Source organism: Scatophagus argus, chromosome 9 (assembly GCF_020382885.2).
Source record: "Scatophagus argus isolate fScaArg1 chromosome 9, fScaArg1.pri, whole genome shotgun sequence".
NCBI classification, from domain to species: Eukaryota; Metazoa; Chordata; class Actinopteri; family Scatophagidae; genus Scatophagus; species Scatophagus argus.
Window position 1 is genome coordinate 3321986 of NC_058501.1, and position 27483 is coordinate 3349468.

General features: G+C 41.4%; 1 protein-coding gene across 1 annotated transcript; it reads left to right on the top strand.

Moving 5' to 3' along the window:
* Positions 1-27483, top strand: znrf2b (zinc and ring finger 2b). The gene is made up of 5 exons (XM_046399765.1): positions 1-1178; positions 18965-19060; positions 25083-25188; positions 25945-26018; positions 26134-27483. Exons 1-4 carry the CDS (start codon positions 755-757, stop codon positions 26000-26002), a joined length of 684 nt encoding a protein of 227 aa, XP_046255721.1. The 5' UTR covers positions 1-754; the 3' UTR covers positions 26003-26018; positions 26134-27483.

Here is a 27483-nt window from a genome sequence, read left to right on the forward strand (position 1 = left end):
AAATGAAATTGAATAGAACCACTTGCCAGTATACAGACAGCCCTACAAACTACAGGCCTTAGCATCTCACTTAAACAAGGTTGTAAAAAATATAAACTATACAAGACAGGATTTACTTCTTGCCTGCTTTAGCTAACTGAACCAATTACGCTTTGGACTGTCAGTGTTCCATGTGAAATACCGCAATGGCTTTATTTTGAAACCTTTGAGCGGAAATACTTGCGAGCTCAGCTTACTTGACGCCTCGCCTGCGCACTGAGTCTCCTTGCTGCCGCCGATAAAACGGTTCCGTGCAAGGCTTTCTCCTCCATCACTTCCTTCTTTTGAGCAATGTGTTGTCAGGCAGGGAGGTGTGAGGAGTGAGCTCTTCACTCCTTCATGCTGCTCAGAAGTCATGGCGGGGCGGACACCGAGGAGTAACCAGCGGCCGGAGCTCAGCAGGTCCACAACAGCGGCTCAGACGAGGACGGATCCACGTTACCTGCAGCACGGACACAACTATTACTGACGGAATACAATGGTGACGGCTTCTAAAGTTTTACGTACATCTTTGGCTCTTGTCAACTTTTCACTAAGTTGCATTTTCCTTATGTCGATGGGATCGTAGCGACGCAGAGTTTGTTCTGCTTTTCTTTTCTCCCAGTACGACTGTCCTGTAAAGCCATCTGCCTCGGGCGTAAATCTGGCGCTCTGTCCCGCAGTGGCTCATAGAGCGCCTCTTTAATATTTCAAAGCCGAGTCAGGGGAGGTTAACATGGGGGCAAAGCAGAGCAGCCCAACTGCTAATCCAGCTGCTAACGGACGGACCAGAGCCTACTCCGGCTCGGACCTGCCCTCCAGCACGTCCGGCAGCAACGGCAGTAATGTTAGCAGGACTACCGCCGGGGGTGTGAGGTACCACGCGTACAGTGCGTCCGGGGCGTCCGCAGGCGCGTCCAGCGCAAGCCATCACCTCGGAGCCAGGGCAAGGTCTGTGGGGGGTTCCGGAGGCTCCGGGACCTCCAGACCCCAATCCGGCATCAACATCCCGAACAGCAGCGGAGCCTACAGCTCCCAGGAGTCCGGCGGCAGCAGCCCGGAGGAAGCGGCGGACAGGGAGCGTTCAGGAGGAGGGCGCGAAGGTCCCCGGCTGTTGATAGGATCGCTGCCAGCACACCTTTCGCCTCATCTGTTCGGAGGTAAGAGGGCAGAGCCTCTGTGTTATGTTGACACAGCTCAGTGACTCGCTGAACTGAAGTGACACTAACGCTTGTTTGGCATTTGGTCAGGCCACACGTGGTCATTAAATGGGAGAATATAGAACAAGAGCAGGGCTGTGGGGGTCCTGACCCACGGGAGGTACGTTTGATCTGACATCAACTAAGATGTGTACATTTTTTAAATTAAATTAAATTTTACTTCCCTGAGTTTTCCGAGCTGCCTCTGCATTGGCCAGGAAATTACAAAGCCTGTTTTATTTATTGTCTTAAAATATAATCTAATTTAAATTTAAATTTAAACAAGGGAATTAGCCAGTAAGATTATCCATCGTTTGTTAGCTTTATGAAGTTGTGTATCCTGTGCCTTGAGGGGACTCAAAGGATCCCACATTCCGATGCTGGGGACCCACATTATACCCCCAGAGGTCCTGTGCCCCTTCCCCTGACAGGTCAAAGCTCCCTCCCTCCAGGTGGGAGGCCTCACCTGTCTGTGTCTGCAATGTTTAGGTGCGTAGTGTATGTCAGACAACGTCCACTTGACTGCCAGAACCCAAGTATTCCCTGCAGAACATTGCATTGCAAACAGATGATTAATGTTTTTCACCTCACCTGTCAGTGCCTTTAATGTTGTGGCTGATTGGTGTACTTCTCCATGCATTAGTTGGCTTTTAATCTCACTGTGTGTATAGTGACGATAAAGGCATTCTATTCCATTCATTAAATACAATACAGCCAGAAGTCTAAAAGGTTGTTTAATTGAAAAATACCTTAACAAGTTTAAGATTCTGACAGACTATTTTTTTGCCATTTGTTCACCTCAGTCCATACTCAAAAAGTACTGAGGTTCAGTGAACATACCCACAAGGAAGCAAATTAATGTTGATGTGACACTGATACTGGTACACTGATGCCAATCACTGGCCACTGAGTGAGTGTCCCCTGCTGGTTTTAATGGAATTCATGGGTGAGGACGATGACTCACATGTTCGAGTGGAGCCAAACATTGTTAAGATAAACTGTGTGAGCCTCTTCGTGAACATGTTCCTGTTGAATACATTGATCAAATGTGACAGCTGCAGTGACTGGAGTCTTCTGGAGACGGAACACCCAATTAGTCCAGGTTCTAAAACTGATCAATGACTCAATCAGATGCCTTGATGTCATTACATAGAATACAACAGCAGCCACAGGTCAGTCACAGCTCTCCTATTATGCCGAGGGTAAGACTGTTTTTAGGTGTCCAGTTCCACAGGTGAGCAGTACCTCAAGGGCACCTGAGATCCAATTTTTAAATGCAGAGATTTTTTTTTTCTGGCTGGTTGTTCTGTGCCTTATAGTTTCTTGTTAACCAGACTTAAATGCTGGAAAGTGTTTGCACACAGACAAATTATACATTATGAAAAGGATTTGAAGAAGACAATAGGCTTGTTTGAGATGAAATCTGCCTCGCTTGGAAAGTGAAAGAGAGTAGGTGGTTGCAGCCGGGGAAAGCGACAAAAAGCTGCAGCCAGGTTGGGCAGTTTCCAGCAGAATGAAGAGGAAGTCATACATTGACCAGAACCTGAGTGAATAAAACTTTATGATACCGACCTCTTCATCTTTTATTGAGTCACCAGCAATAATGTCCTAAATGGTGTTCTGTGTCATATTGTAATAAAATGTCAGATATTGAAATAAGGAAGTTCAAAGCATGTCAAAAGTCAAAATATCCTTACAATTACATGGAAGAAGGAACTCCAAGCACATAATTCCATCTTTGATTAGTCAGGCATTATTAGACAGGTAGAGATTAAAGGGACAGTTTACCCCAACATCAAAAATACACAGTTTTCCTCTTATCGGTGGTGCTATTCATCCGTCTAGAGTTTCCGAGTTATGGACATATCAGCAGCTCACACCAAAACAATCTGTATGGATGGATGATATACTGATACTGAAATCCATTCACACAGTTTGTTGTGTGTGACATTTCTGTATACGCTGAAGCAATCTCTAATGTGAGTTTTTGCTCTAAAATGACAAATCTGGGTAGTGTATATCTTATAGATCTTATATGTCATGTCTGGTACATTCTGAGGGATTTTGGCAGGATTTTTATACGTGTTGATATCATTATATGATGTGCTCTTGACTTGTGTAGCACTTCAACAGTGGGAATTTCATGTATGTATATTTTATACTGTACTAATGTTACTTAGACACAGGGGGCTTCTTTGCTTTTAACTCGTGTTGTGGGTCGTTTTGGGACACTCACAGTTCATTTCACACCACTACCATGAGTGCAACACTACTGTGGTACATACGAATTCCACACAGTATTTTCAGTACAGGCAGGTGTAATTTACATGCTAAACTATAAACAATTCTCGGCGTCACTGTAATAATGTTATGTCGTGAAATCTCATGTGTTGGCAGTTTTGCTCAAACATTGCAGAGCACACAGAACAGTAGCATGCTAAGCTAACTTAACCTGAAGCAAAGACGGTATGGTGCTAACACCTGACTGTAACATGCTCGTTCTGGTGCCCACTTCTAAACGCCAGCTACCCTCCTCCTGTCGGTCCAAAGTTCTTGTGTTAGCTGTGTAAAAACCTGCACTCCGATGCCAAGGTGGTGTGCGGTAACGCATTAAGAACTTCTCGCATATTGTTTTGTTGTAGTGCATTGAGGGCTTGAAAAAGCAGTGATAGGTAATTCATGTCAGTGTTGAAGCACGTGAGTGTATTTATTAAAGCAAACATGTATGCATGCACAGTACATACATGTGACAGGTTGTGTACACAGCTAGTTAATGTGAGTGTGAGTCAGCAAACAAGGTATAATAATTAACTCAACTTGTCAAGTTTCTTTCCTCTATAATGGAGCATAGAGGAATCAATACTACACACACACACTCATTTTTGTAGGCTGTGGTAGCAGGTGGTGTGGTGTTCTCTCTGTGTTGTGCTGATCTTAAGTTAACTCAACAGTTTGATGGAAATACAGCAAAGAAGCTGTGTAACATTCAACCTGACAACTAAATGGATGGTCAGCCTGTTCACTGAAGTGTGTGGAACACTGAGAGAGCATGAGAGAAATTTAAGTTTAAACTGCATCAAATCGATTCTACATAACAACGTGGTGCATGCCGTGACATGGCCTGTACTTCACTTTCTGTGTGTGTGTGTGTGTGTGAGGGAAGAAGGGAGGGACGGAGATAAACTGTGGTGTAGTAGTTGTCCAGTTAATTTAAGAGGTTTTTCTGTCTCTCTTAACACTACTGTAGTGGTGTCAAGGCCTAAAAGTTTCAAATGTTTATCTCTGAGTGTTGAGATATCTTTCCAAAACACATGCTAGGTGAACAGAATTTCATTTGTGGTGCTTACCATATTGATTAATGACATTCAAAGAAAATTTAATGGCAATATCTCTGTTACAGTTTCCCATTATTTTGGATAATCCAAAAACTTTGTTGTCAACAGTTTTAACTGGAACTGGTTTCTACAGGAAAAAGATATGTTGAACAACAATAAACAATGTCTACAAGTCAGGTATTTGTATTATAAACAAATATTAAAAGTGCAAATGAATCAGTATTGAAAGAGTGATAGATTACTTCAGATACATGAAATGGGTTATTATGTATATGTATACAGTATGCAAGATTAATAGCATACATTTAAATTCTATATATTATCTGTCTGCATATTTATATGAATAGCTCTATGCTAAAGACTGCCATTAAAGGGTCTGAGTTGATCTCTGGATGTCTTCAAATCCTTGAGTAAAATCTAATTATAGAACTAAAAAAAACTTTTGGAAAGGTTATGTCCTTCCTTTATATCCTGGACAAGCAGTGTGTGTGCGCAGAAAGATAATGTCATAGCCCACAGTCTGTAACCACTGCTCGGGTTATTTGTAAAATCTCCATCCCTGCTAGACTTTAAGCTCTAAGCTCATGATGGAAATGCATTCCTGTAATCATTGTGTGATTTGAATGGTTACAGCTTCCTATCGCAGAGGCTGATAACAGCTCAGCAGCCTGGTTTTAGCAAGTGGATGCAAGTTGTCAATTGTAGTAAACTTTTGATTTCGTGGATGTGCTTATAGTGAACAGAGCCCGGATGGGGAAATTGGGTTTGAGGACCCTAGTTGCTGTTTCTCTGCAAAAAGCAATTACAGTGGGTCAAAGGTTTAATAAATCAGTCTTCAGTGCTGTACGGAGCTGTAGATTCACCAGAGCGCATTCTCTTCATGTCTCTTTACAACAATAGCTACGCCAGCTGTAACATTCGTTTGTAATATGCATTTAATTAACAACAAACTGTTATCCACTCCATGCAGTACCTCCTACGCATTTGCATGACTGCCAAAAGCCATGGATGGGAGCACAGTGTGACAGTCAGTCACACCTCTGCATTGTTGTCTCTGATCATTCTGTGCTTTCTGTAAGTCAAGTGGCAACAGTACAGCATATCAGGCCACCTGACATAACGCTCCATTATCTAATAGGGACATTTTCACCATATTTGCTGAGTATATTCATATTCTAATGGTAATGCAACCTTTGAATTTCAAGACCCTACCACACTCCTTTCTTTAACAGCATGCTCAACATTTCATTTTTATCCTGTTATGGCTCCATGAACTGCAGAATTACCTGTGACATTCTGCCCTTTCCATTGGCATTCTCTGTGTTATGGAGTGGCACTGAGATGGTGAGGTAGTGAGCTGTGCATATCTCTTCTGAATGGCCACATTCGAAGGTGAAGTTAAAAGCCTGCCTTCATAGCCTCCTGCTGCATTCCACTCTTTTAAGAGCTTCTACGTGTCTTTGTAGTCGTGACCCAAGGAATGTTGTTCACGTGAAAAGTAAAAGATGTATTTGTATGAAAGATGAAATGATAGCGCTTGAGCCCTGCCTACATTCATACCTCCATACACCTGACCAATCACTGCCTGGAGTGGTTGTTATTATTGGATTGTTTATTTTGAAAAGAACATACAGTATACATGTATATGCCTTTCAGAACAGCAGCGCATACCTAGAGAACAGGAGCACACTACTAACAATTGTTATAAATCAGTGTTCATAAAATGAAGATTGCAGCAGTTACATGGAGGTAGTAGACCTTTAAACCTTTAGTCGTGTCACGTATCATATCCTCCTGAACTGAAACCAAAACTTCAATTGTGTACTGTTTCATTTCTTTGTCGTAATGCAAAGAAGACATTGAGGAACAGATCGTTCAAGGCATGTAAATGATTGCTACATTATTTTTCAAGCACTGAATCCTTAAGAAAACAGCATACAGCTTTTGTCTGTCCCATAACCACAGGTCAAACAGTACCATCTGTCTGTAACTCACCTTAGAGTGTTAGCTGTGACACAAAACCTTATCAATAAACACAAAGTTTGAGTCAGTCTAATCATTTGTGAAATGCACTATAAAGTGTTATTTTTGTTTTTGTTGTAATTAAGAATCTAAGAGACAAAATATGCCAGAAGCAATAAGAAGCTGTCTTGGTTACACTCAACACTTTTTAGCCTGTGCAAGATTTATTATGATTTGCCATAAATTATGTTGGATGAAGGTAATCATCATAATCATTATCATAATCAAGTGCCATATACAGTGGAGTAAATGCTGCGCTGCTTAGTTTTATTTTTCTCCATATGAACATTTATGATCTGACGCACACATTCGCCGACTTTTCTCACAGCGCTCTACCTGAAGCAAACCTTTTCAAAGGAGCAGAGCTGCCATAGTCACTGGCTGTTAGCAAGCATGTTAGCTGAATAGCTAGTTGAATAACTGTGGTACAGTTAAAACTGTAGAGAAGGTTACCACAGAAGTCTTCACACATGCAGTGACAAAAAGATTTAATTTCCTTTCTGTATAAACAAGTTTGGATTTCCCATTAAATCAAGCTGTGACTTAGCTGATGGAGGGTATTGTAGGCGCAACATTTGTAATTTCTTTTTTGTGTATTTTTTTCCTCCATCAGCAGCTGCATTATTTGATTCCTTTTGAGGCAAACCAGCAGGAGTGTGTTACTGCTCTGTGAGATTGTTCAAAGAAGCTGGCTGATAAAGTCCATCTGCAGAGCGACAATGGATTTGTTGCTCGCCTGTTTTCTGCATAAAGCTAAAGCCCGATTGGAGCCGTCAAAGAGGTTAGTGAGGAGTCAGAGCACTTTGTGACAGAATTACTGCTGCTATCATTATTCATGAACAAGGATGCAGTGATGCCTGCACACTCTCTCATATAGAGAACAGTAACATTGTCAAGGTCAGTGTGAAGTTTTGGGAGATCATGCATCACGGAGCTGAGCCTAGGCGGTGTTAGTGGCTGAGTGGTCAGTCCAGGTTAGCTGAAATCTATGTTGATGAGATAAGCCAGTGGCTACCTGACCTGCTCTCCTAATCTCTTCTCCTGAGTCTCCTCGTTGTGTGTCGGTGTTTCAGTGCATGGAAGTAGGAGCTGTGACGTCGCTTACGGGTTTTGTAGCTTGGATTCACTTCTTCCTTTGCAAGTTGGAGCATACTTTCTGACCTCCGCACACCCGGCCAATAGTTGCATAAAGTCAGCTTGATTGCACTGTTGTTCATTTTGATGCCCTCGCTTTGGATGTTGGGAATGTGTAGGAGAAGAGTGTTCAACAGTTAAGCTGGAGTATACTGACGGGCTGGGTTATGCCTCTATGGTGTCAGTTTGTGCGTCTTGTCCACCCATCCTTTATAGCTGTTTCCAAACGGTGAAAAGCAAACCATCATAAAAGGCATCCAAAGCTATTCGACCATCTGAAGGCTCATCTTTAGGCTTCACAGCTGCAGCTTCCCCTCAGTCTTTGTGAAACAGGCAGTGCTGGCAGCTTGGTTTCGTAGTGAGTACAGGTCACTTGACACAGCTAAAGTGATCACTTCTTCCATTTTGGACTCTCTCTGTTTCTTCACAGGTCAGTGCTGTTAAGGCTGTTTTCAGTTGGTCAGTGGCAAGTCACTATGAAAGCTCTGTGGACGGAAATCCACTAATTGAAATCCCAAAAGTTTACTCTTGGTCTGACCAAGACTTAAGTCATTAGAGAAGCCCAGGCTTTGCCTTCGCGGTCCTGCTTTCTGAACTGATTCTGCACCTTCTTGTCATGTGATTTAAAGTAGAGGAGAGGTTTGAGCAGCCAATAAGATCACTGGCTGAGAGCTGATCAAGTGCCGATCCCACGCTCCCTGCTCCACTCTGTCTGCCCCCTGCTGCAGGTTTGGCAAACTGCTTTGAGCCACATCATGCACGCACACTTTCAATTATTCTGATGCTTAAAGGTTCATTAACAGACTGATAGACAGATTTATTTGGTCGCTGTGCCAAGTATTTTGATGCCATATTCAATTAAAAGTGTGCGTCTCACATGTTTGTTTGGAGTTTCTGGGCTCCTGGTGATTTTTGAGTCCAAAATGAATCTTCTTTTAGTTTTGCATTGGTCCCTATAGCTGCTGAATGTTCCACTGTCTTCACCACTTACAATTCAATTTCAATTTATTTATTTAGATAGCACCTTATACAGTCAAAATTGTCTCTAGGTGCTTTACAGAGACCCAGAGCCTGAACCCCCGAACAAGCAGACAGTGGCAAGGAAAAACTCCCTTTTAACAGGAAGAAACCTTGAGCAGGACCCTGCTCACAAGGGAGAACCATCCTGCTGATAGTCGGCCGGGTGAAGAGGGGGAAGAAGAGGTAGACAGGACAGAGAGGATGAAAGAGAGAGAGAGAGAGAAACATACATGCAGTAAACATCATACATTACAAAGGACAAACATGACGGGTTGTTATAATTGAAATTCTGAAGACTATGTATTGTGTCTGTCTGCTGGGAGGTGCTGAGCTGGTAGTGTACAATGGGTTTAGAAGTGCTTTTTCACTGAAAACAGCCACCTGCTCTGGCTGGAAACGAGGTTCATGAGAGCAGTGACACTAAAATCAACAGTGGGGTGGCGAGACAGCAAAACAAAACAATGAGCTGAAAGATGGTTAAATGTTCCATAGAGCTGAGGGGAAGTGCAGAGTTAGGTGATAACTCTCGCTCTGACATGTCTTGTCATTACACATAGTCACTTGATGCATTGTTAACATGAAAAATACATATAAGTGCAGCTTTAACTGACTTTTGTTCTTAGTAGCTTGTACCGTAGCTTTCTGCTTCAGCTAACTAGCTGCATTTTCAAGTTCTCTTCCCAGACATCATCACCATGTCACACATTGTTTCTCATACATACAAATGTTGTGTCTGATACACTGCTGTGGTATATGCTGTACGTGAGACAGTCTGACTGTGAGAGTGAGGATGATGGGGTTTTTGAAAGTTCAGTGGTTTAGTGGTTCAGGAGTTCTGATTTATGATCCACTCAGCCTCTAACCATTTTTTGATTTTCGTAAAATCATCTGCTTTCAACTGTGTTCCATCCCTCCTGCTGACAAGACCAGACCTGCCACACACAGACACGCAGTCAAAGTAAAAACACCGTGGGTAGTGTATTTTCCATTCTAGCCTGTCTGGTGTGTGCAAGCATGTTCAGTTCCTGTTGTGGCAACATTCACACAGTCATGCCCCGTCCACATGAACGGCGAGAAGAGCCAGCCAGCAGGCACTTTGGTTTGTTTGCCAGCCCACTACATTCTTTTCAGCCCCCCCCCCACCCTCCTTGATGTTTATCTTAAGTGTTGTCCATCTGCCTACTCTCAGATGGCAGATGATTAACAGCACACACCACCTGGTGGAACCTTTGCTGTCACTTAATGCTGGTTTTTGTCTACATGTAGCTGACAGTGATGTCGGCTTCCCGACTATGTTGCTGTTTTCTCTCACTTGGCATTTCACACTCGAATACTCATAATTAGAGTCTGAACGGACATGGAATAATTAAAGTATCGGGGGTGGGATGTGGCTAGCATATGTGGCCAGAGCAGTGATGGTGAAATTTGGCAAGGAAAATAAAATTAAGCACTGAAGACATTCGAATTGAAACGTTCATATTTGAGAAGGTTTTATTGGTGAAGAAAAAAAATATTTGTCATTCAAACAAGTTCCGCTGAAAAATAAAACACAGAAAGAAGTTAAAAGTTAACTTTAATCCAGACCAGTTTTTTGTGAAAAAAAAAAGAAAACACACTTAGGGTTTGGGAGTTTAAGGTGAACTTGTGGAAATTGTATGCTTGGTGTGTAGTGTTACTCAAGAGGAGTGATGCCTGTCATTAATATGCAGATATGCATATCAGATTCTCTTTGCCCCTCCCCTCAAATCCATCCTCTCTATGCAAGTCATTGAAAATAATAAGAATAAAATCTGAAGATCGTCACTGAAAAACAGGATGCAAAAAATATACAAAATAAAAATCAAATCACATAACTAACAGAACTTGTTTCAATGCCAAATATATATTTTAATGTCAATACTACTATTCCATATACAAATGTTTCACTGCCAATGTTTTCTTTCTTAGTTCATGTTTTATCTTCAAATTTTATTTTCAGTACCAAAGCTCACTGTCACTGTTCTTGCTCACAGCCTGGCTTAGCTTAGCTTAAGACTGCGAGCAGAGGGAAAACGTTGAAAATATGCCAATCATCGCCTCTAAAAGGTTGTTGTAACCTCTTTGTGTAAAGTGTACACAAACAGATAGGTAAAAACTACAATTTGTGACTTTAGGCAGAGTTTCAAGCTGTAATTGTTTACAGTTAACCAGCCGGTCCAGCAGCATCTCCAGCTAAAGCACAGGATGCCGGGTGCTAAGCCTCCACTCTGGCCGCTACCAGCTTTATCAACAAAAAGTAATTCCCTTCAAGACAACAAATTGTTGTTAATGTTTTATATTTACATCATGCATCTCATCTAAGCATCAGAAAGACCGACATCAGATCTTATTTACTATAACGTTGACTTGGGCTTAAATTTCCCGAAATTCATCGAACTTTTCTTTAAGGTTTGCATGAAATTGATTGTTTCTAAAACTAAAGTCTTGTATGACCTTGAGTCATCCTAAACCTGAACTTTTGCTCAGTGGTAATACAAGAAAATAACAGCAACAACAACACCTTCACTCTGTGATGTAAGACAATATTTTTGTAAAAAGTCAGAATGTTAGAATTTTATTGTTATTGTTCTCTAGTCATTTTAGGTGAGTCATCGCAGTGGAAGTTGTTATTTTCTAAATGACCTGACTTGGACCTGAGTGGGATATTTTGGCCTTTCCACTGCTGCCACCCGCTGCTCTGTGTTTGTGTGTGATGCTAATGTTTACTGAGGGAGAGATACACCGATTGACGTAGGTAGACAGTATTACATTATCCCCTTAGAAGGACTCTCGTCATTTACCCCACTTAAACTCATCTTCCAAACAACTAAAAGCCAATTTTCAGCCCATTTCCCTGCTATGCTATTTTCACTCTACTTCCTTTTTTTACCTTCTCCTGGACCCCTGGAGTGCAGATGCCAGTTACGCAAATATTACAGGACAACTGGTTCACAACTCCATTATCAATGGGATGGCCCTCACTTGTTTCCTGCATCATCTCATCTGATTCCAGTGTGAAATCCACTTACTGACTCTGAATCATTTAGAATCCCTTGTCAGATCTATTTTGACTCAACCTTCAACATTTCAAATAAAGTTAGAATTCAGTTGAAGCCTGTAATCACATTTTGTTGGCCAAAACAGCAGAGAGATTACAGTTTTGACTCATGATTCATTAATGTTGACCATAATCGGTTCTCTGATTGATCGTCCACCGGTTGTCATTGGCTCATATTCATTCCACATGTGATAATGTGCTTGAGACTGTTGCTTAGCAAATGACAACCTGAATTGAGTGCTGACCACACTGGTGCACTTTTCATGCTGTTACTATAGTTATTATCAATGGATGGTAGTTCATTATGAGGCATGCAACTAATATGAAGCACATTTTAAATTAATAATATTAATATAACTAATATTCCAAAATGTTCCTGTACCTGATGTACCTGTTCATCTTTCCCCTCAGTCACTAACAGCTTAAGGGCAGAACTACTAGATCACAAATCACATCACAAATCTGTATTTAAATTGTAAGCTAGTTAGCTGTTAGCTGTTAGCAGCCGGTGAGCAGCAGGGCCCTGTGGGGTGTTTGTTTGGCTATGTGAGCTAACAGCTTACAACGACACTAAACACACAGCAGGACTGAGCGTTTCTGTTCAGGGGTCAGCGAACTACAGTTTAATGTGACAATGCGGCAAGTTTACAGTAAACATGTGTACTGAAGTATTTCAGCTGAGTACAGTTTGATAATAAAATGAAGAAACAACCTTTTTAGCCCCCAAAAGTCCAGATCAGAGAACCCTTAATGTAGTTGCCCTGGAGAATGTGACTGGGGCTGTAACAAATATCTTGATTACTGATTTATCTACCAAATACCATACAGACAGACAACGCCACTTTCAAGATAAGGAAAATAGCAGTTAGAGGGCTGCCTGAGCTGGTCACTGCATTGCCACGAATAAAGGGCCCCACATGTTAATTACCAGCAGCTAATATAACCTGCCTCCGGTTATCAACACTTCAGTTTCAAGCAAGCAAACTGAAAGTCAGCACTGCGTGGCAAAAATGACAATCCTGCTCCCTGAATGTCTTGTTCACTGCTCTTTGTAAATAAACAAAGAGCCACCGTGAGATTGAGTACGTGATGTGTTTGCTTCTGAGGGTGATGGATCCAAAGGTTTTGACAATTTGGAAATGGATCTAAAATTGAAGCAGCTATCAGAATGCAACTCTGTCGTCCAGCAAAGGAACATAGAAAGGTCTATCTTTGATTTTAACTGGTGGTGCAAATCAGGGTCAAAAAACCAAAAGAATAATTCACTGGTACTGCTTTAAACATTCACATTAACATTTTCCTGCCTTTTCTCCTCTTCCTGGAGAACCTCACTTTCCTCTATCCTTCATCATCATCAAAGTGTGAGCACACAGCAGAGACGAGCACTGCAGAAAAGGGGGCCGGTCCTGATTGATCCCGTCCCTCTCACCTACTCCTTATCCCAGGCAATTTTCAACCTGAGAATTTGCTTACCCTTGTAAAAATTTGTGAGAATTAAATTCTAAGTGCCAATTTGTGTGTTTGTGTGTGTGTGTGTATGTGTGTGTTAGATACTCTGAGCTAGAGGGATGGTGTGCAGTCAGGCTTGTCGATCAGTGAACTGATCGATAAAATGATGTTTCATAAATCCCATTTAATAGCATGGAGTCCAGGATGTGCTGATTCAGGGGCTGGAGGAGAACTGAGTTGAGGACTGTGGATAATGAACCTGGTATCCTGGGATGCTTTCCAAACTGCATATGAGATGGGGATCAGTGATATGGTGCTTATTCAGTCAAAAGTGTGAAGTATTCTGGTTAACAGTGTGTAAAGTGTTTAAGCTGTGGCCAAGTGACTGTTGGCTTGCACGCGTCTCTCTGAGGATAACTTATAATGCGTGGGTCACTTTGGTCTTCGTCAGCACAGAGACAACGATGATGGAGCAGAAAAGAATTTCTCAAGCAAAAAGAATTGCGACACGTTTTAAGCTTTGTGCAGATTGATTTGTCTTCACGTGTTCTCTGCATTGGCTTCGGACTCATCCAGAGTTGCGTGAAGGATAAGAGCAAGTAACACGTCTGTGAATAAAGTCACGCCAAACCCGTGTGTATGGACGGTCCGTCAGTCCAAACCAGGAGAACTAACATGGAAAAACAAGCTAGCTAGAGAAATCAGCCACCTTGTCATCATGTGTACTGGGATTCTGAGATTCATCATTTTCAACTTCTGTTGTGTCAGAAGTTTTGAATAAACTCACTGCTAATTTTGGAGGCAGTTTAAATGAATAGTTAAGCCAGCCCAGCTCCTCACCAGCTCTGCAATAACATGACATCTTTTGAAGGGATTGGTGTTACATTTGGTACACACTACATGCCCCCAACAGGATGAACTGGAAGAACTCTGATCCCCTTACCATTATCTGATCATCATTTCTCTGTCATGTTTAATATTAATTTGCCAATATTATCTCTGCAATGAGCCCAACAACTGACATATAGTAGAAGACCATGGCACTTATCATGTTGGGGGACAACCAGTTTGACAACTGCTGGATTTGAAACGAACAAAGTATGTTCTCAAATGGTGCTAAAAACTGGACCGAGATTATATTTGTTTTAAATTTGTTTTAAAATGAAAACATATCAGTGTGAACACGGAGGAAAAGGAAGTTTTTCCTCGCCACTGTCGACAAATGCTTACTCAGTGTGGGGTTTTGTCCTGGGACCTGTTTCTCTCTGATTCTCTTCTTTTTTTTGAATGTGTTGTTTACACACCTGTAAAATGTCTTGAGATAACTCTGTTGTGAATTGGCACCTTAAATAAAATTGATTTGAATTGAATTGAAAAGAGGGAGTGTGATGTCATTCTCTGCCCTGGACGCTACAACTCCACCATGCCTTTACATGCCCACTAGTTGTTTGTTGCTATTTTAATGTTCAAAATCTTGTGTATTTAACCCTTAGGGAACAGTATCTGCACTTTCAGTTGAAACAGAACCTCATCTCATTCATCATTATACATCACAAGATCTTATTCCTTTAATTTTTTTATTCAGTGTTCTTCTTAGTCTGTGTGGAAATGGAACTGACTTCTTGTAATTGTCCTACTTTGATGTGGGCTGTGAGGAAAACACTACAGTGTGCAGCATGATGTGCTTGACAGCCTTGTGTTTTTTAACTTCCCCAGTAGAAGACAGAATCCTCAGCAGTCTGCACTGCCGTGTACAAACATGTCGTAACAGGATATTTTTATGTTTTTTTTGCCTGCCGCACTGTTTAGTCTTCTGTCTATGTGACGTGTGAGACTTGTTGCCACCTTTTGTCAGGTTGTCAGTGACTATGCTTTACAGAACATAAAACTCACCAAAACTTAACACATAAACTTATTTTGTGGTCCCTTCATGCATTCATACATTGCTGACAGCACTGATCAGGCCAACTACGTTTAGATGTCCAAAGTTGTTTGTTTGTAACCAGTTACATCTCCCATGTAAGGCTATGTATAGGCTAAAATCTGATTAAGGGTTTATATTGTTTTTTAGACCTTTGTTCTTTGTGTTTACACTAGTTCTGTGTGTTCACTTCTTCCTGTCAGTTGTGCTGTTGAACTAGAAGAGTCAGCTTTGGGAGTTTAAACACAACACAAAATGAATAAATTGCATGCCCAATTACATAAATTAATTTAATGATGATCAGTATTCGCCCGCAAGATGTGATGGAGTGGAGCGGCACGGTGGTGCAGTGGTTAGCCCTCACAGCAAGGGGTTTCCGGGTTCGAGTCCGGAGTGTGCATGTCCTGGTGGGTCCTGGTTGGTTTTCTTGGATACTCCGGCTTCCTCCCATAATCTAAAAACATACACGCTAGGTTAATTGGCTATTATTTTCTATTAGTATTAATATTATTTTTATTATTGTTGTTAGCTCTGCATTGCCCCTAGGTGTGAGTGTGTGTGATTTTATGTCTTTGTGTCGATGTTGTGATTGACTGGTGTCCAGTCCAAGGTGTACCCCACCTCTTGCCCGTAGTCAGCTGGGACAGCCTCCAGCGCCCCTGCGACCATGATAGATTAAGCAGTATAGAAAATGGATGGATGTAGTGGAGTGGAGGTATAAATGGTAACAACCCTGGAAAAAAAGGGTCAAAAAAAGATGATATCATGATACTCAAGTGTATCATTGTTTTCTGTCAGGCTTACTCCTACTCAACAACTTAGAAAGATCAGAAATCTGCAGCAACAAATGAAGGGATGTTCAGCCAGTCACTATTGAGCACCACAAATTATTTCACAACAGACTAGCAGACAGCACATTTATTTCCATGTTATGTGTTTGTTTGTGTATGTTTGTTCAGGTTTTTATAATAACATACATACAACATACTCACTGTTTATTTGGCTTGACTCACTTACTTAATTGCCTTTATCTCTTGTGGTAAATAAGGCTTCTGTGAACCCCCTCCGTTGATCCCATCGTTACAAGATGTTGAGTCTCAACCTAATGCAAATTCTTCTTGGCTTGTTCCATGTCAGGTCATGGGCTTCGGGGCTTTCTTGTGCCTGATTAAGCCCTCAGAGAGCAGATCCATTTCTCTTATCAAGGTGGTATTTGGTCATTTGATTAAATGAGAATATCTCAGATATCTCATAAATCTGCTTTGGACTCGTAAATGTTTTTTTAGTCCAAAATCTACTTGGACCAAAAAAACATCCTGGCTTCCAGTTGGCTATCACCAGGAGTGGGATTACAGTCACTTAACATTTCTCTTGAGTCATGAGAATCTACTGAAGGACCAGTGCTTGTTAGGCAACTCTCTTTAGTTTCTGTGACCTGTCTGCTCAATCTAGTGTGCACGTCAGCAGACCTCCACGTTGTCAACGCTCTCCAAATTTGAAAAAAACGCAAACTTCATTCACCTCCTGAACCAGAATTTAAATTATAAAGACGAGGAACACAAGGAACTAAAATAAAGGAAATCAACACATATGTTTTACTACAGCGACATGCAACAACAGTAAAAGGGAACCACTTTTAAGGACATTTTGTGTGACGATTAATGCTGTTGCCATTTTATGATTTCTTTATACGTCACTAGACTTTTTTCTCTGTGACATTTGCATCCAAAGTGACACAAGAAAAGAAAATCGATGGTGTTAAAGCAAAACGACTTGAGACGGTGACATGTTTTATAAGACCCGGCTGAAAGGAAATCAACTTTGTTTGCAGTCAATTCAAAAAATATCTGAAATTAGATGTTTTGATATTTTCTTATGACAGCAGCGTCATACTTCCGGCTTTTCCTTTTTTTGTTCTTCATCCTCATACTTTAACTAAAAACAGAAAGAAACGACATGTTGTTCTCTCCAAGCAAGCGGGACGATCTTTTTGTCCATAAACATGTTTTATCCCCATTTATCATAACATAATGATGATGAGTTTAACATCCCCCATCCTCAAACATCTGTGTGCAAGGAGAGAAAGAGACATTTTCAGAATTTTCCTATTGCCTCATCATTCAACCACTTCCACCTTTCCTCAGTGTTGTTTTGGGAGCTACAGCTTTCAACATTGGTTCCTCAAGGCAGCAGATGTTTCAGATAATGTTACTTTGTTGTCTAATTCACTGTTTGTTTTCGTGGATTCTGTGGGTATGAGTCCTACCGCAGCAGCAGAGATTGCTGTTGGGCAATAATAACAAGAGGAAACATACACATTGCTCTGGGGTTATAAACAACATTTTTGTCATTTGCTGTATGTTTTCCTATTCCACCCTAAGTGAGTGATTTCAGGAGAAATAAGAGGCCAGAGTTTTAATACTGCCAAGAGCAAGCATGACCGCCCAACATGCAGGAGGACACACACAGCAATTTAATTTCCTGGAGAGAGCATCCCATACCGTTTACCGGATGAGTCATCACGGCTGCACAGGTAGTGCAGAGTTTGGGCTTAGAGTATTTTTCAGAATGACTTTGGCGATTCACACAGAGCTGAAATTCCTTCTTATCCCACTCTCTCAAATACAGCACACCTCGACTGCACGTACCTAATTGTCAGCAGATGGGCAAGAGGTCTGAGAGATGGCATCCTGTGTGGGTGTGCTGTGATTCTCTTAAATAGGTCAGACAAGCGGTGTACAGCCTGCTTCTGGCTGCACTAATCTATTTACCTCATCGGTATTACAACATGTAGACAAATAGATTTTACTGTTGTGAAAAGTCCACTCATTTACGCTCTGGTGTGTGTCACTGGTCAGAGATATGGGACATTCTGCCCCCTGCTGCAGACCTGTATGCAAGTAGCTGATGGATGATGGATGGGGGTTGCTTTGAAGGTAATCTGTGCCAAAGGGCACCGTTATGTGAGTGGAAACTGCAGGATTTGTCTTTGTGTTTAATCACAGCCAACTGGAAACATTAAGGGAGGAGAATGTGCGAATCATCATTTAATTCATCGTCAGTGGTCTTTCATATACAATGTCACTGATTGATGTAAAGCAATAATGACTGAACCTGTGACCTATGACCTGAACCTAGAAAGCAACATCTGTTTAAACTGTGTGTCAACATTGGTGTCATTCCTGTTCGGTACACATGCTCCCAATGGTCTTTCATATTTAACAAGTGTCTGATATGAAAGACTAGTGGGAGCATTGGTCTTTCATATCAGACTCTTGTTAAATATGAACAAAAGGACAGTCGTGGCTTGTTATTTTTGATATATTTTGCCCTTCAGATGGGTTTCAGTTGTTTTAGCTGTCTTTAACAAATATGTCACCAAATGAGGAAGTAAGCTAAGCCAAACTAATGAAAAGTAAGCTAAGCCAAACTGATGAAAACTGTGACAAAATCTGTATTCCTTAAGCCCCACTCTGTAATGCTGAGGAAGTGACTTGAAGACAAAGGCATAGAGAATGATCACTTAACTGCACAGATCTCCTCAGCTTTACAGAGTGTGTTAGTGTCAGTGAATTATTTGTCAGGAGAAGAGCTAGTTAGCTGTTTGCTGTTAGCAGCTGGTGAGCAGCAGAAGAAGTGAGCTAACAGCTAACAGGGCTAATAGCTTACGGCGGTGCTAAGCACACAGCAGGACTGAGAGTTTCTGCTCAAAGGAACATGAAACATCAAACAGCGAACTGTGGATTAATGTGAGAACACGCTCATCGTTTGCGTCTTTTCTTTCTTACAGGCTTCAAGTGCCCTGTGTGCTCCAAGTTCGTGTCATCGGATGAGATGGATCTTCACCTGGTCTTGTGCTTAACCAAACCCAGAGTGACGTATAACGGTAGGGCTGACCGCCGCTTTGTAATTTACAGCATGCGAATAAATGTGTCGCAAAAAATCACAAAGGAAATACAGCTATGTATAAATATAAATGTTTTAGATAACTTTAATTAAAAAAAGAAATTTTGTATACATGGTGTAATATTGTATTGTGTGGGTTTACAAAACAAAAACAATGCTGCCATTGTGAAACAAATAAATGCTAACAGAAATGTATGAAAATGTAACAAAAAAAGAATATAGGGTATTGTATGCTAATAATGACACCTTCCAGCAGGCAAATAGAAATAATTATCCTGCTGCACTCAAAAAATGACTAACCTTCTCAAGAAAGCAGACAATCGCAGCTTTCTGGTTATGTAACTGGATTCTCTGTTTGCAGTCTGCTTCCCTGTGAAATCTTGTGTAATCTTGCTGTAATATTTCTGTAATATAAACTGTAGACTAACACTGGGGTTGCCTTGGGGCAGCTTCTCCTTTTATTTATCAATGGTCTGTCACGCTCTCATGTATTTTCATAACAACACAAGCATGGTTAATGTGACTGGGGGAAAATGTTATCACTCTACTAAGTGGTTGTTTTTTTTTGTATTTATTCATTTTTGTTGCTGTTTACTCAGCTTAAAATCCCTCTGGCCTTTGCTTTTGAGACTCAGGTTTCGAAATTGGGCTGGTGTATCAGCTTTGTGAAGGTAATCGCCGCAGTGAAGGCATACGGAGCACAACACAGTGAGGGCTTATTGCAGACCACTGATTCAGATCATCCCAGACCTGCAGCATGAAATCTCCAGTCAGACGTGTGGAATGATAAAAGTATATGGCGCCTGGTCTCCCTCTGCTGAGTGAGACGTATACAGCTGAAATATAAATATATCTGTTGCTGTGTTTCCGTCTAATTATCAAGCAAATTTGAATCGAACTTTTGAAAAATCGTGAAACAGAAAACAAAAACCGGAATCAGGTGCATTTCCATCAACTGGTTTTCTATCAAATAATCATGAACCTGATTGCAGACTGAATAATGAAGTCAAACAAAATTTATCCTGATCTGTCTTTTCTTTAGAGCAAGGTCTTTCAGTTTGAGAGCATGACTCACTGATTTCACATTCAGACTTTGTAATGCGCCTCAGCTTGTGTTCAGATTTTTACTCTCTGTGTATGCATAGTAAATACACTTTTTTAATGACTGGAGAATGAACACAGTACAGCAGAGTGTGAATTTATTATTAGCTATTTGTCTTTGCCATATAACTCAGTGCTCAGTGTGCCCTGAACGTATACACACAGCTTATACACTTTCCCCTGCATTTCCTTTTCAGCTGAATGTTTTGGGGGTCAGCTGAGTTCCTCTTTGAGTAAACTGACTTCCTGTTCAGCTGGAACAGATTCCTCTCTGTCTTCCTGTCTTTTAGTCGCATGATGACCACGGCCCGATTGGTCCCCTACAGTTTAGAGAGCACCAGTCGACGAAGGATTAAAGAATGGAAAGCACAGAGATAGTCTTATAGGCGCAGCACTTCCTCAAAGATACAAGATGTTAGATTTGGGGAGTGTGTTTATAAAACGTTCTTGTCTTAAGAGCTGGTGTATGTGTGTGTTCATGTTTCCATCAGGTCACTTCTGTAGTGAATTCTCTTAGCCTCAGCTGCCATGCTAGAACTCCATAAACCTTTTTTCATCCCTTTGTGTTAGAGGTGTGCAACTGGATGATTTAGATTGTGATCAGTCTTGAAGGCCACAATCTACTTTTCAGGTGATTCTTTAGTGTCATCTTATGTCTGATTCCAAACCTAACATCACCTCGCTGACCAACAGATCAGTGAACAAACCAACAGAATGATGTAGCCAACTAGATGGCCGTGCTGACTGGACAAATTGCATACTGTAAATATTGCTGAGTAACAGCTAGCAGCATGGCGGATGAGGAGCTTGTGCCAAAAAAGAGCTTTAATGCTTCAAATGGAGGACCTCACAGCCTGTTTCAAGTCTGGCTGTAATCTGCAGCGCATTTCAAAATTGAGACAAAGGATCGTAATTTAGATTGTGGTTTGTGATTGTGATTAAGTAGATGTGATATTTTTTTGGCCACACGGCCCGCCCATACTTTGTGTCCTGGAAAAGCCTTTCTGCCTCACTAGTGGCTTTGCCGACTGATATCTCAGCAACTGAGCAGTTGTTGAAATTTGGGTCAAACAAAGATTTTTAATCTTTTCGTTCAGGTCATATCAGCTGTAACTTGATGACATGTTAAAGTGAAACTTTAGTTACCACTCTTTAGTGGTTAAAGTGCTTTCTGCAGCTGTTATGTACGCTGCCAAATATCCAAATACATTACACTGTTGGTATAGTTGCACTGGCTGACTCTTTGGTGCAAGGCCTACAAAAGATACGAAGATGCTGAAATGTTCCGAGAACATATGATAATCCACCTTTCCCATCAGTCACAAACGTGTTGTGCTGGTTAAACCAAGAGGACGTAGCAAATCCATATTGAAGTTGTCAGGAGGAGAGCTAGTTAGCAGTCCTGCAGTGTGTTTGGCTAAGAGAGCAGCTAAACACACTGCAGCACTGAGAGTTTCTGTTCAAAGGAACATGAAGCTTTAAACAGTCAACTGCAGTTTCACAGTAAATACAAGTACTTCAGCTGAGTACAGTCCAGAGGTAAAAGTACCCTTAAGTGTGGAGTTACACACTTTACATCAGTGCACATTTGACCAAACTCGTTTCAGGGATGAAAGTAAGCAGATACAAGCAGTGACCGAGTGGCGGAGTCTTCAGGACCTCTGGAAAAAAAGTTAGACAACTAAGACTGAAGCACAGAACAGGAAGCAATGTTAACCCTTTAACTGATAAATGTGCTGATTGTGGAGCAGTGTTTCCTATTTAATGTGGGCCTACATAGGCTGTTGTTGCTGTCTTGGTTTTCTGATAAGCTGTTGTTTCAGTGTGCCAGCCAACAAGTTAGTAATTCATGTTCACTTGGCGATTGTGTGTTTTCTCCCTTCAGCGTTGTGGGATCATAGCTGCTCTGTGGTGTTTGTGGCCATTCAGCCACTCAGGACTGTTTTTCTGTCTGTGTGCACGCTTAACACACACACACACACACACACACACACACACACACACTCTCACTCTCATACACATGGACTTATATGACCCTGAAGATCTGTAATCAACATGTTTATATTCCTCTCAGTTGTTTGCTTTTAGCTTTCCAAGGGCAACCTCTCCATTTTAACACACACACACACACACACGCATGCACACACACATGCACACGCGCACACACACAATATATCAGTAGTCTAACTGTTTCCATGCATGACACCAGTAATGTTTTTTCTTGATAAATGCAATCTTATGTGTGATGCAAATATAAACTGTGTCACTGTAATTTTTAGAACACATACAATAAATAAACCACCCACCCAAGACTTCATACAAGGGGCTGACATAATTTAATGACAATCAACACAGCCAGTCAGAATGATACTGCTTTAAAACAGCACAGCACAAACAGGAAATGGTGAAAGGTGAAAATTCCCCAGAGCTCATGTCAATCACTTGTGGTTTGGCCTTGAAATAACACACGCACATACACAGACACACAAACCTCTGATTTATAAATATATCCACCCCTGGTTCATGACACAGACACATAAACAGCAGCTGTCATGTGTGCATAACATCACAGCTCCCCCTGTCTGTGTGTGTTCCCGTAGAACTGCATTACATAGGCTGAGATTTTTCATGACCTCGTTTCAGATTTATGACCTGCTGTGAAACAGACTGATGACACTGTCAGAACCACGTTGTTCATTCTAGTAAACAGCCGAGATAGAGAAACTACAACTCGGAGGTCAACCTGCTGCAGTAAAAGCAGCTATTTGAAACACCTCCCCCCTCCATGATCGCTGATCCTTCCTGCTTGGGGGGGGGGGGGGGGGGGGGTCATCGCAGAGGTAAAAGGTCAGCAAGACATTTTTAACTGCTGTCTGGCCTTTTATCACCAAAAACAACAAGTAAGTATTTTTAGGCTGAATGCAGACAAACAATGTCGATTTCAATGTGCAAAGACACAGGTGTGGACAAAAAATACATGTGACATATACATATATATATAATTTTCAATTCAGAGAGTCAGATGTAAGGATTAATGTAACTGTAAAGGGAGTGATTAGCCTAGCTTAGCATAGAGACTGGAAACAGGTAGCATGGGTCTGCGTAACGTTCAAATTACGCAGACCCATGCAGACCCAATGATTGGCAATAAAATAAATAATAATAATATAAGTATGCTGCTGCATTTGTCCTCATAATATCATGTCGCATCCATGACTTTTGCAATGACTGGATTGGAATAAATCTTTTTGGGACAGTGTTCATCAGTTGATCCTGTAACACCAACTGCGTGTGAACCTGTAAAGAGACGAATTACAGCCGACTATCAGCAGGATGGTTCTCCCTTGTGAGTCGGGTCCTGCTCAAGGTTTCTTCCTGTTAAAAGGGAGTTTTTCCTTGCCACTGTCTGCTTGCTCGGGGGTTCAGGCTCTGGGTTTCTGTAAAGCATCTAGAGACAATTTTGATTGTATAAGGTGCTATAGAAATAAAATTGAATTGAATTGAAAATTAAATAACAGCTGCTGTCTCACTCTATCCTCCAGTGTGTGTACAGATGCGGTGTGGACATCAGTAATGCTCTGCCACTAAATCAGACATGCCTAACAAAGCAAATATCTATCTGCACCATCAGTACTGTTATCCTCTCTCTCTGTCTGTTTCTGACTGTGAGACTGAATGGGCTGCGGCTCTGACACTACATTAAAGATGCTTTCTCCTTAGCTGAGTTGGATGCCATGTGCTGCAGTCCGTAATAACTGGCTTTTCCTGGCCTATGTGGGTTAATCCACTATTACATAAGGCCAGTTCTAATGACTGTGTGTTTTGCTGCAGGTGATGGGTTTAATGGTGCACACACTGACTTCCACTTCAGACCCAGACCGGTGCTATGCATAGCACTAAAAGAAGAACACTGCTGAGTGTGTACACACACTGACACTTAACACAAGACTACAGGGGTTGGCGGAGTTAGAGTGGTGCTTCAGACTTGTGAATTTCCATACTAACACCGATATGTAAAGATTAGATATGTGAGATTTTGAATATTAGTATAGCACCAAACACTCTCTCTCTCTCCCTGTGTATTGTAATCTGAGCTTCTCTGCTCCTTGTTTTAGTAGCTGGGCCGGGCTGCGCGTGCATGTTAGTGCATGTGATCATGCGCTTAAGTTATGTAATGCTTTGGGCCACCAACCCAAAGTGCTGTTATTTGACAGCCTGGGAATGAGACTCAATAATCATCTTTCTTCAGAATCATGTGCTTTACCTTTAAAGGAACAACTTGTAAAATATCAAAAATTATATAAATATAGCTCTAAAAATACATCATATTACCATAGTAACCACCCACCGCGGCTTTCCATATTGTTTACTATTGTTATCTTGGGCTACAGCTATCTTTGGCTGTAGTTACAGCTACCATTAGCTCAGTTAGCTCTATAACTGAGTTGATTGTGTCTGGATCGTAACCTCGGATACAGACCTCAGCTCAACAGCCTTGATCTCTTCGACTTTTCCTCTAAATTTTCCGCTAATCTGATTTTGGCCAACATATTTTCTTCCAATAAATCACGATAAAAAAAACCCTGAAATTTTTGCTAGTTAGAAAAAGATTGTAATAAAAGCATACCATTTTATATTAACAATCTTTACAGATGACAGTAACAGTAAATACAGTGTAATAGATAAATAAACCTCTATAAAATATTATAAATAATAATTGATCAGAACACAAACGCAAATCAGACTTCAGTGTTTTTTGTTGTTGGTGTTAACAAAAAGACTGTCCTGTACAATATATGTGCAAATTGACATGCTGATCTAATATTCATTTTGGTAAGCAGAGTAGTTTTAATGGCAGATATAACTCACGCTTGTGGTGTGATGTGTCCGTTGTCTTACAGAGGACGTCCTGACTAAGGATGCAGGAGAATGTGCAATCTGCCTGGAGGAGCTGGTACAGGGAGACACCATTGCTCGCCTGCCCTGTCTCTGCATCTACCATAAAGGGTATGAAGACTCTGTTTAGGAAAATGCTGCATCATTTCCCTTCATTTATTTCCCTCCATGAAAGATGTGCTTGAGCTTTATTTCTTCAGTATTAAAATAATGCTTTCATTTGCATCATGAGGACACAGTCCTTGTTCTGTGTTAATTGATATATCCGTGACTTTAGGCAGAAGGAGGTGAGTTTTATTCCATGCATGTGCAAGTAAATCAGCACTGTTGGTGAAAATGGATCTGCCTTCATGCAGTTAACTACTACTTAGTTCTCAAAGGCTCATCACCCTCAGAGGTCCACAAGGACATGGTAGCAACATTAGGGGAGGTTGGACAAAGTGTTTAAATGTAAGAGGGGAATATGAAAAATGAATGTGGTAGGTTTTCTTAAATTGACTCCTTCTGCTATCGGACAGAAAGAGTTATCAGTCACTCTTACCAGTCACCCCTATATTCCAAGTTTATCTGAAGTTAATATCAAGCTTTAGCTGTCTGAGTTAGTGTATTCCAGAGTGAGTCTTTTTTAGGGCCTCCAATGCATCTCAGCACAGGAACACCATTAGGGGAACAAATAAAGAGGAAATGTGTACTTAACAGACTAAGTTTGGATATGGATACACACTTGATTTAATTGAGCTACATTGAGCTACCCCTATTCACCACTAGATGTCACCAAATGCAACAAAAGAAACATTTTGGGGCTTTCATGACTGTGTTCTTGTCTGTCATCTCTTATCTCTTGTTCCTTGTCCCTCCCCCTCCCAGCTGTATCGATGAGTGGTTTGAAGTGAATCGATCATGTCCAGAGCATCCTTCAGATTAAAGCTATCTTTGCACAGGTAAAGTGTTTCCAAACATCCTGGGTGATAGATTGTTTTGTTGATAGTCATTGTAGGATTTGTCTAGTTTTGTTTATTGTTTCTGTAATGTTCTCTGATGGTTGTTTGATGACAGGTACTCTACGATGAGAGTGAGATGTGGATCCAGGGAGACTGCTGGACACTATGACCACTGTGATCAGTTTACCCCACCCCCACCCCCCACCCACCCAATAATGTAGTACCACGGTGTGCCAAATCTCATTTAAGCAATCTTCAGGGATACAGACTTTTGTGTTTATGTTTAAGTTGCACATCCATGCTCAGTGTCGGACTGGATGGACTGATCTCCACCTCACAAATTGCTCTCCAGTGCTGACGCTCAAAGCCACACAGGACATCATGACAGGCTTCTTCCCGAGTGGCCATTGGACAGCAGATGTCACCTGATTGTACACCAGGACACTGGAGAGGTGGTCTCGGAGGTGGGGGCAGAGTGCAGGGGGGGGTGGTCAAGGCGATGTGTTGACTATTCCCCCCTGTTGTACTCTGTCTTCCCCTCCTCCTTCAGCATCAGTGTCTACCAGTGCCTTGTTGTTGTGATGCCCACTCACAGCAGGGCGGCACAGAGGCGTCCAGACTGTCAGCCGAGCCAGCTGGGCCAACTGGATGTACCTGCAGGACCATCTCACCGCGACTGCCATTCTACCAGTCCAGGAAAAATGAGCCAGAGAAAAGACAGCAGCAGAAACATCTGCCTGCATGAGCAGCTGGGACGTTTGTAGAACTGAAGCTGCTGCAAAAACGGTGCCAATCAACTGTGAATATATCCAAACACATGCACGCACACACACTCAATCATCAGTGCTTTTTAATCAAACACCATAGAGTAGAGGTCCTCAGTTATAAAAAGCCTGTCCCCAGTCCTGAAAAGGATCCCTGACTTGCCAGCCTGAACCTACAAACAAGAACATGCTCAGTCTCTTGTGTTGACAAGGATATTTTCTTGTTTTCAATAGATGCTTAAGACCTAGAGCAGAAGAGTGAGAAGCGCAAATGCTTTAGCTTGTCATTTCTTTGGTGACTATCACCGTCCACAGATCAGCAGTGTCACGTCACACAAATGGAACACATAGAGCAGACTGCAAGGAAACCACGTAGCTTTACGGAATCGAGGGCTAAAATTGTTTAATCAATAAAACATAGAAAGAAAAATATAAAAAATTAAATAACTGAAGTTTAAAGACAGCTTTTGAAGTATCAAGGACATATAGGATCCTCTTTTAAATCCTAGTTTTGTTTTACTCTTTGTTTGTTTGCGATATGCTGCAATGCTCCAACAGAGGCAGTGAAGTTAGCTGGTAAACATGAACGCAAACAATTCAGGCTTTGCAAATGTTGCATGTGAAGAGAAACAACACATTTGTTAGCACTCCAGGAAACACAAAATTTTGAAGAGAAACAGTGAATGTAAACAAACCTTTTT

What these genes read in the sequence shown, in the direction of transcription:
- znrf2b (XM_046399765.1), top strand. Translation starts at nt 755, where the DNA reads ATGGGGGCAAAGCAGAGCAGCCCAACTGCTAATCCAGCTGCTAACGGA. An exon ending in ACCCAGAGTGACGTATAACG is followed by an intron (nt 19,061 to 25,082) that starts GTAGGGCTGACC and finishes GTTGTCTTACAG; the next exon opens with AGGACGTCCTGACTAAGGAT. An exon ending in CTCTGCATCTACCATAAAGG is followed by an intron (nt 25,189 to 25,944) that starts GTATGAAGACTC and finishes TCCCCCTCCCAG; the next exon opens with CTGTATCGATGAGTGGTTTG.